At 50.1% G+C, this 10232-nt stretch overlaps 1 protein-coding gene across 1 annotated transcript; it reads right to left on the bottom strand.

Moving 5' to 3' along the window:
- Positions 1-1015: 1015 nt before the first annotated feature.
- Positions 1016-8362, bottom strand: TCF15 (transcription factor 15). The gene is made up of 2 exons (XM_060203184.1): positions 7790-8362; positions 1016-1732 (listed from the first exon to the last, which is right to left on the bottom strand). Exons 1-2 carry the CDS (start codon positions 8303-8305, stop codon positions 1658-1660), a joined length of 591 nt encoding a protein of 196 aa, XP_060059167.1. The 5' UTR covers positions 8306-8362; the 3' UTR covers positions 1016-1657.
- Positions 8363-10232: the final 1870 nt, after the last annotated feature.

The raw sequence follows: 10232 nt of genomic DNA, 5'->3' as shown, positions 1-10232 counted from the left end.
GCCTTCTCTTCTCTCCAGTCTTCTGACTGTTTCTGATGTTGGCCTTACAAGAGCAGAAGCCCAGCTGGAGAACCAAGAACTACAGGCTGTATTGGACAGCTGTCTTCCTTTCTCTTTCTCTTTCCCTCCCACTCCCATCTCTTGCTCTACCACCAGGATTGCTGCCGGCATGACTTCATTACTCCTGGCACCTATTTTTTGACAGAGGGTAAGAGACAGAGAGGAGAGACATCTGCAGCACTACTCTCCTTCAGCAGGTAGTAACAGGGGGCTTGAATTCATGTCCTCATGTATGGTAATATGTATACTCTACCAGGTAAGCCACCACCTAGCCATCCATAACCATCTTGGCTGGATCTGTGAAACAGGGAAACAGCAGCCTCCACCCCCCAGCACTATTTTAAAACTAATTGGGATCATGAAATCTAACATTCAATCTGAGGCATCTGAAGGCCAAAGGAAAAAGTTGGCTTGAGGTCTTAAGGGGGACAGCCCTTTACAATGTCCTTCTGCCATGTGTAGGCTACATACCTTTTAGGTGTTACAATTCCTCCAAATCATCTCAGCTACAACAGGGGTAAGATATCTTGGTATCATATGCTCATTAGCACAATTAGGAGGCTTCATGCCTACACAAGCTGGTTGTGAAGACATGCATAAGGGATGGATTAAAGTACGATCAACTCATAAAATGGAATGTGCAGCTCAAGACATATGCCTAACCTTTACCTTCATATACAGACTTGGGATGGGGTACCTGAAATTGAGTAAACCAAAATAGAAGGAGGAGAGGGTAAAATGTACTACCATCTGTGTAAAGAGTGGGTTAAAGCTTGCATACATATATACATATAGAGTATCTGCTTGCTCAGTCATCGGGAATGGGACTCTCACAGAAAATTGGTTGCTGACTCTGCCTACTGGTGTCTGGAGTGCATGAAGGAGCGGGGCTTTGCGGCATACATCCTCTTTGTACCTTCTGAATTCTGAACTATGTGAATAAACATACCATAAATGAAAATAAATATGACAAATATTTCTTTACTGATGACATTAGACAACTAAAACTGAGAGGAATGTTTGGCTAGCTCTGCTTCTAAGAGCGGAGGTTCTTAGCCCCTCCACAGCCAGGGCATAGGCCAGCTCCTGTGACATCTGTGCTTTTCCCACAGTCCAGGAGAGCAGCCACCTCTGACCTCTGATGTCCTCAGGCACTTCCCTTCTTCACCTGGGAACATCTTTTATTTAAAAATATCTTTTATTTTAAACTCACCAATTCTCTTACACACACACACACACACACACACACACACATACACACACACAGACACACACACACACACACACACACACTTACATACAGTCATGTACATATCCTCTATCACCAATAGCCTTCGTTTTCCTGAAAGTTCTGCCTTGTCTGACCAGCCAGGGCTGGGGCCAGCTGGATGGGTCCTCACAGCTCTCCAGGATGGGGTGGAGATGTCCCAGTAGGCCTGCCCAGAGGGTCATGGGGCCAGGCCATTGTCCTCTGGTCTCTACACAAAAGAAGGCTGAGTTCAGTTCTTTGGGTCTTCTCTTGTTTTCAACCAGTGGCTGGTCTCTTGACTTCCTTCTCCAGGGTCCTGCTTGGAGCAAGTGACACAGAGGTCCAGGCTCATCTTCTCGACACTCGTAGGGGGGCCACCCCTCTCACTTTCAAGCAACTACCCCCCAGGTCACGACGGCCACCCTGCAGGAAAAGAGAAAGGTATAAGGTGGTCTGACCAGTTACATGAGCAATGAGTTTCACTTCTATGTACAGCAACTGGGAACTTGGTAAAAATGACAGCCACACAATAAAGTTATCTGCATCAGAAGACATAAGAAACTATGTGGAACTGACAGGGAATTGCATCAAAGTAACACATTTAAGGACAAAAACAAGGTGCAGAACTGAATGGTTGGCCCTACATGCTGAAACCGAGGAAGAGATGCACATGGGAAACTATAATGGGCTTCCTCTGAGGAGAGGAATTTGATGATGGGGAGACAGGATGGATATGTACATGTTTTTATCTTTTTTTTTCTGCCCCATGTAAGTTGTTGCTTTAGGAAATCCAATGCATTGGGGCCAGGAGGTGGCACACCTGGCTGAGTACACATGTTATCATGCTCAAGGATCCAGGTTCAAGCCCCTGGCCCCCACCTGCAGAGGGAAAGCTTCACGAGTGGTGAAGCAGGTCTGCAGGTGTCTCATTCTCTTCTTCTCTCCCTGCTTTCCTCTGCTCCCATTCCTGGGTCCAGGTTGGGGCACATCCATCCAGATGTGAACTCAGCCTCCCTCGAGGATCTCTGAGCCCCAGAACAACATGTTCACTCCCTCTGGATTTCTCTCTGTCGCTAGCCAATAATAAAAATTAAAAAAAAAATCCAACACATTTTAAGTAGCAATATTTTATTTTAGAGAGTAGAAAAAACATGCCACAGTAGCTCTGTCCATAACTGCACAGTATACTGCATGCCCAGGGACTTGCTCATTGCCATCAAAAACAGATCATGGATTTCTGGCCTCCTTGACTTTATCCAGGGTCTCCTCTCTGCCAGGAATACACTCTGGTCCTGTCTCCCTAGAAAGGTTTCTCTATTTCTGCAATTGCTTAGCACGTTGTATCATTCTGGGAACTTAATACCAGGACAAAACTCAGAAGGAGGACATAGGCTGTCTCTCTTTTATGAATTCATCAGTGAATGATAGGGAAACATTTTCATTTAGGCCAGGGACTTGCTCAGAAGAGATGCCAGTCCATGCTGCTTGAACAACCGGTACCCATGGAATATGAGCTAATGGCAGAAGCCCCTGAAGTGTCCTGTTCTTCATCCCACAGAGACTATTTATTCTCAATATTCTGAGGTCTGATGTGTGGGTGTCATACTCACTGTAATCTAAAGAGGTCAGAGATTTTAGAGTACCCTTTTCGAGCCTCTTTTGAGGCCTCCAGCTGTTCAATGTCTGGCCTAGAGGCACCAAGCCAACTGGTAAAAGTGCTGGGTGAAAAATCCGTGGTCTAATAGTCTGTGCTGCTTCCAGGACTTGATGGTGTCTGAAATTCCACTGTAAATGCTCATTCCCCCGCCCCCAGCCTGGCTGGGAGAAGATGAAACAGGCATCTAGAAAAATGGCTGACCATCTGGGAGCTCTGCCCCCTGCTCTCCTCTGCTCCAATTCCTGGGTCCAGGTTGGGGCAGATCCATCCAGATGTGAGCCCAGCCTCCCTTGAGGCTCTCCAAGCCCCAGGACAGCATGTTCATTCACAGGCAAGGCTATTTTGAGGGTTGAGGCCAAAGTCCCAGCAGAGCCTGGGGCTTGGGCTTCTCAGACAAACTCTGGCAGAATGACTGAGAAAGAGGGGGAAGGGTAGAGTGTTGCAGCTGGAGGGGGTTATAGAAAACTAGCCTCGAATCTTTTCACTCAAAGTCCTGGGGGAGAGTAAGTGCCACCTCCACCTCTAATTTGGCAGGCACTGGGAGATCTGGTTCCCATGAAGAGGCTGGAATTTCTTACCTTCCTGAAACTCAGCTTCTTCCTCTTTGAAATGGGATAAATGACTCTATCTGCCATCTCAAAAAGCAATCACTTGAAAATGCAGCTATGAAAGAGGTTTTCAAAGTGTCAAAAGTTCATAGAAGGAGCTCTGTGAGACCCTGACATCTCTGTGTTTTAGGAACTCTGGGCCACAGGTTCTGGCAAGCACTATGGTTAGGAGTTGGGCTCGAGTGAGACAGAACTAGGATTCAACTCCTGCTCTACCTTAGACTACCTGTTGTACCTTACTTAGACAGTGACGTCACCTTGACTGAGCCTTAGTTTTCCTATGTGCAAAATGGAGTTACAGTGAAGAGTATACATGTTGACACTGGGCAAGGCCTTAACACAGTGTCAGTAAGTGTTCAACAAATGTGTGCAGGTATTTTTATTAGCATCATCTGGTAACAGTACCTCTCTGCCCTATTATTCTCTTCTGTGCTGCTATTTCTGATCTGGGTATACCAACTGGAGGTCTTACAGGATGACTGTATCTGAATACTACTTCCAGGTGGACAAAAGGGAATATAGGGCACAGATAATGAGCCTCTTTTTTTTTTGCCTCCAGAGTTATTGCTGGGGCTCAGTGCCTACACTACAAATCCACTGCTCCTGGTGACTATTTTTTTTCCACTGTTGCTACTGCTTCTGCTGTTGTTGGATAGGACAAAAAGAAATTGAGAGAGGAGGGGAAGACAGAGAGGGGGAGAGAAAGATAGACACCTGCAGACCTGCTTCACCACTTATGAAGCGACTCCCCTGCAGGTGGGGAGCCAAGGGCTCGAACTTGGATCCTTGCATTGGTCTTTGCACTTCGCACTGTGTGCTCTTAATCAGGCATACTGCTGCTTGACCCCGACAATGAACCTCTTTCCATCTCCCATTTACTAGTTTTTTTTTGGTTTGTTTGTTTTTTTGCCTCCAGTTATTGCCGGGACTCGGTGCCTACACCAGGAATCCACTGCTCCTGGAGACCATTTTTTCCCCTTTTGTTGCCCTTGTTGTTTTATCATTGTTGTGGTTATTATTATTGATGTTGTTGTTGCTGTCGTTGGATAGGACAGAGAGAAATGGAGAGAGGAGGGGAAGACAGAGAGGGAGAGAGAAAGAGACACCTGCAGACCTGCTTTACCACCTGTGAAACGACTCCCCTGTAGGTAGGGAGCCGGGGGCTGGAACCGGGATCCTTACTCCGGTCCTTGTGCTTTGTGCCACGTGCACTCAACCTGCTGCGCTACCACTTGACTCTCCATTTGCTAGTTTTTATCCCCATTTTATTTATTTTATTTAAAAAATATTTATTTATAATATTTTCTTGCCCTTGTTGTTTTATGGTTGTAGTTATTATTGTTGTTATTGATGTCGTCATTGTTGGATAGGACAGAGAGAAATGGAGAGAGGAGGGGAAGACAGAGAGGGGGAGAGAAAGAGAGACACCTGCAGACCTGCTTCATCGCTTGTGAAGCGACTCCCCTGCAGGAGGGGAGCTGGAAACTTGAACCGGGATCCTTCTGCCGGTTCTTGAGCTTTGCCATACCTACACTTAACCTGCTGCGCTACCACCAGACTCCCCCCATTTTACGATTATTTTTGTTTAGACAGGGACAGAGAAGTAGAGGAAGAGAAAGAGTTAAAGACACCACAACACTGAAGTTTCCCTCAGTGTAGTGGGAACTGGGCTGGAACTTGGGTTGTACAGAATGGCAAAGCAATGCTCTATTCAAGTGAGCTATTTTGCCAGCCCATAATCTCTTCTTAAACAGGAAGATGCTACAGGGAGCTGTTTCCATAGTAACCCTCAACTCTAGAACAGCTAGATGAGAGGATGGTGGCAGCTTAGAGTAATGAGGCAAGGCCTGGGGTCTTAGAATTTTTTGGGCCCCACAGTTTAGAAAGGGAGACTCTCTGGAGGTTCCCCAAGACAGTCAGTTTTCTTCCAACCAAGGATTTGAGGGGCCACAGTTGGCCAGGATCTCCCTATTCACCTATTCCCAGAGGAGTCTGTGAGGTTGAGAGTGTAGAACCAAAATTTGCAACCAAATTTGGTTGGGTTTTTTAGTCTATACACAGATCCCAAGGAAGTAGCCAGATCCAGGCAAGGGCCCCTGATCTGTGGGACAGGCCTAAGCCAGCAGGGAACCCCAGGCCCCCCCAGCCAACCTGCTATAGGCAGACAGTGATAGACACCCTCCTGCACTAAACTTTCCCAACTTCTCAGGTGGGTCTGAGAATTCTGGCTCCATCAGGGGCTGTGTCTCTGAACGAGTAACAACACCTGGAAGCAGGTGCAGAAAATTACACCATTGTCTCCCTGGTTGTTGAGGGATTTATACCAATAATGCTTGAAGAGATGTCTCACAGGTTGTCACCAGTCTCTGTTCTCCCTGTGTTCCACTGCCTTCAAAGTCTCCCCTTTTCCTTCCCTAGCTTATGCTTTCTGACTCCAATCCTTGCTCTGTTCTGCTCTAAGAGCACCTTTCCCTACCCTTTCACCCACTGGTTTCTATTCCCAAGCATAAGGAATTTAGCCCTAGATTGGGGGCCTCCTATAGGCTCTTAAGGTCCCTTTGCATTCCTTAACTCCGCTCTCAGATCACAGCACCCTTGTCTTCATCTCCTTGTCCTGGTCCTGCCGCTGCTCTGGCAGTTGCTGATCTACCACCTGCATTGGCAATTTTCTCAGAATTCACAGCCAGCAGCTGCTGGGTGGTTAAGGCTTGCCGAACTGAATGAATGGCTGAAAGCAGTCAAGGAGGATCACCGAGGGTCCAAAGCAGCCTTTCACATCCCAAGAAGGATGACTGATGGCCCCTGGCCTCCCAGTCTAGCAGGGAGCACTGGGAACAGCAGACACTCTTGAGAGTACAAGTTTGAGTCTAAGAAGATGAACTCTTTTAGGAAAACGGAGGCAGTCAGAGGGTTGTAAGGCCAGGTCTGGAGTCTGATGAGTCATAAGGGGATAATCTGAGTTGAGGACACAGAGGTTTCCCTAGAACAGAATGAAGCAGGGGATGCAGGGCATCCCTAAGAACCAATGACAGAGGGCTCAAAGGCCCAACTCTAATGCTCCATGCCCTTTCACTTCCCAAAAGGCTGTGGGTAAGACTGGGACACTCTCAACCTTTATTTCCTCAAATACAAATGATAACTGCTGGGATTCAAAGATGTCACACAGCCAAACTTCCTTACCATATGAAAAGGCCAGAACAAAAAGGGAAAAAGCTGGGGGGTGCAACAGCCTCCTTCATGAAGCAGACTCTTACCGGGAGACCCTCTCCCCCTAATACCTTGGAAGCTGGCAGTGTCATCCACCCCCTACGAGCCTGGTTGGCATCTACACCTAGCACATACCACAGGAGATGAGCTCCAGCTCTGCTCAGTCAACTCCACAGTGCCTCTGCCAACACTGCAGCACTTTTCATCTGGATGCCTTCAGGGGGCCATGTTCTTTTCTCTTACTGTTCATCTAACTCAAGCTCTTGGCCAGTAGTCAAGTGAGTCCCCTTTTCTTCTCAGCATCTTACTCTTGGGTCATGTCTTAGGAATGGGGACAATATTTTATGGTGGGCTAATTTGGGGCAAAATACATCCTGAAAACCTGGAGTGACTGAGTAAACGTGTGACCACAGCTTTCTGAGCCTCAGGGGTGCACCAGTGACAAAACAGAAGAATAACTACTCCCCCCCACCTGCTTCCCTTGACGGAAAACAAAGGACATGGAACACATCGCACACATAGGAAGAGTTCAATAAACGCAGGCCTTTGGTGCTATTTCGTCATGCCTTCTTCCCAACACGCCTGTAGTTAGAGGGGGCGTCTCTTGAGCACTCTCTATCCTCTAAATCAGTCCTGTTCTGGGCTTCCCTGCACCACCACCCACCTTTTAAATTTTACTTATTATTGGATAGAGACCGTGAGAAATTGAGAGGAGAGACAGACGCCTGCAGCCCTGCTTCACCACTGGTGAAACTTTGCCCCCGCAGGTGGGGACTAGGGGCTTGAACCGCGGACCTTGCTCAGTGTAAGGGGAGCGCTTGGCCAGATGCCCCCTGTACCCCTTCTGTTCGGAGAACACGGCAGTTCCTTTTCGCAAACCCTGGGCTCTGCACGATGACCTCCACGTGGTGCATCCTGTCTGTCTGTCTTCAGGCGGGTGTCTGCCCCGCTTTTGCCCTAAGGGGCCCCACCCCGCCGCCCCTGACACGCCAGGCCCCGCGCACTCACCCCCTTGCGCTGGTTGCTGAGGCAGAAGGTGCAGATGGAGCGCGGCTGGCGGCCGTCGGGGCCGGTGGGGGCGGCGCTCTTGGCGCTGCCGGCCGCGCGGAAGCAGGGCTGCCCGTCGTCGGCCGCGTCGCCCAGCAGCAACACGTTGGCCAGGTGCGCGATGTAGCTGGACGCCAGGCGCAGGGTCTCGATCTTGGACAGCTTGCGGTCCACCGGCTCGGTGGGGATGAGCGTGCGCAGCGCCGTGAAGGCCGTGTTGACGCTCTGCGTGCGGTCCCGCTCGCGCGCGTTGGCCGCCTGCCGCTGTCGCACCACCACCACCGGGCCCGCGCCGCCGCCCGCCCGCCGCCCGCCCCCGGGGCCCGGCCCGCGCCGCGCCGTCTCCAGGCCCTCGCAGCAACCAAACGACTGGTCCGACGCGTCGCTCTCACTGCGGTTCTCCTCGTCCTCGCTCAGCAGCCGCACGTCCGGGTACAGCACGTGCGCGCCGACGGGGCGCAGCAAAGCAAACGCCATGGACGCCGGTCCCTCGGTGCGCGCCGCTGCCAGGCCTCCACCCCGCCCCGCTGTGCGCACCCGAGCGCTCCCACGGCCCCACGGGCCGACACTTTATAGCTGGGGGCGGGGCCAATCATGAGGCCGCCCTAGTCGGGGCGGGTGGGGCTGCGCCGCGACCAATGAAGAGGCGCACGCCCTGCCCTGGCCAATGGGGACCCACCCGCTGCCCTGAACCTCCAGGTTGAAAGCATCCCGGGAGCTGGCGCTCAGTGCAGAGGGAATCCGTGTCAGCGGATTCCCTCTGCTTCGCGGTGGAATCCGGCAAATGCTGGGTTGAATAGTGAGTTCGGATGCACCCAAATCCGAATTCCTGGTCTTCGGCCTCGGTGCTCAGGGAGACTGAGAGCAGGTCCTCTCTCTTGGCTTCTGTTTCCTCGGAAGATGGGTTTTAGAGAAACTAGTTCGGGTTTTATTCAAGCGCCCGCCCCCACGCCCCCGCCATGTGCTTACACTGTTATTTTGCAACTTTCAGTGTGTGTAAAAGTCGAGGTAGAAACGCTTTTGACATTACAGCGTCCTGGATCTCCGTCTCTAATCCAGAAAGTCTGAGATGTGACCAGGAATCTGTATTATGTACAGAGATGTTGATGTCTGCGGCACTAGGATCCTTCCTAATAGGAAAGACTCGATAATCTTTCCAAATAAGGGCTCAACAGCGTCACAGCCTTGATGACAAACTTAGAAAAGAAAAAGCAACACAAAACCAAAGTAGGAATGCCAGTAGCTCCATTTATTTGTTTGACAAAGATTTGTTGGTCCCTATTATGTGTCAGCCATGGTGTTTGGTCTTAGGATTGACATGTCAACAGAACTAATTTTTTGCTCTCACGGGGCTGACATTTTGGTTGAGGTCCGACCTACTCTCTGCCAGACACAATACTGAGTACTACTAATCTTTATGGCTTCTCACTGAGCTTGTAGGGAATACCCCTGGTTTAGATAAAGGAACTTTGACTTTCACTCTTTCTTGTAAGTGGTGAGGGGGTCACTAGCCCCAGCCTGTTTGGTTTCATTATCATGTCCTGAATTGTTCCCTCCCCACTATCAAAATGCAAGTTTTTTATTCTTACTTCTCACAATCTTACCCTAAACTGCAGCTTCCCTGTCTCAGGATGCCTGTTCCCACCCCCATCTCTCTGCTTAGAACTCCCCCCCCCACATACACACAGAGCCTTCACTTCGTAGCTTCCTTCCTTTAGGAAACCTTAGATGGTTCCATCTGACATATCCACCTCCTCCTCCTTAGAGGCCCTGGAAAGAATTACTGAGCTGATGATAATGGCTGTGGAGGACCTAGTACTGTTTATGCCCGCTTTCCAGTTCCATTCTAGGGACGGGCTAAACCTGCATCCACTTAGCCTTGGAAATAACTCTTCAGTCTGAATGGCAGCCTGTGTGGCAGAGAGAGCACAGGGAGTGAGTCAAAGGGTACATTTTGACTCCACCTTCCTCTCTGGGGCATCAGAAAGATGCTTCCCATCTTGCCACGCTGTTTTCCTGCCTTTGCTGACCCAGGTCAGATCAGGGGAGGGCATGGATTGGAGGATTTCCCTTGGCTGCTGATAGAGCAGCTACTGAAGTCTTTCTGGGCCCCAGTCTGCAGGCAAGTTGGTTCCCACACCTGGCTCCCCCCTCCCCTCCATTTCACCATTTGACTGTGACCGGGCCAGGCTGGGCTTTGGGGAAGAGAAGAAAGAGCCTGCAGGCCAGCCCCACACACAGCTCCAGGCCAGGCTGCTGCTTCCTGAACTGATGAATTATTACCCGGGGATTTCCTTCCCTGTCTGCGCCTCTTCACAGGGGCTCCTGGCTCCCCTTCACTTTCACTTTCTCCCCCTTCCTCCCCTCTTTTTGGCTCTCAACCCTCAGGTGGCTTGAAATTCCT

Source organism: Erinaceus europaeus, chromosome 1, assembly GCF_950295315.1.
Source record: "Erinaceus europaeus chromosome 1, mEriEur2.1, whole genome shotgun sequence".
Lineage (NCBI taxonomy): Eukaryota > Metazoa > Chordata > Mammalia > Eulipotyphla > Erinaceidae > Erinaceus > Erinaceus europaeus.
This window is presented reverse-complemented; position numbering and strand designations above follow the sequence as displayed.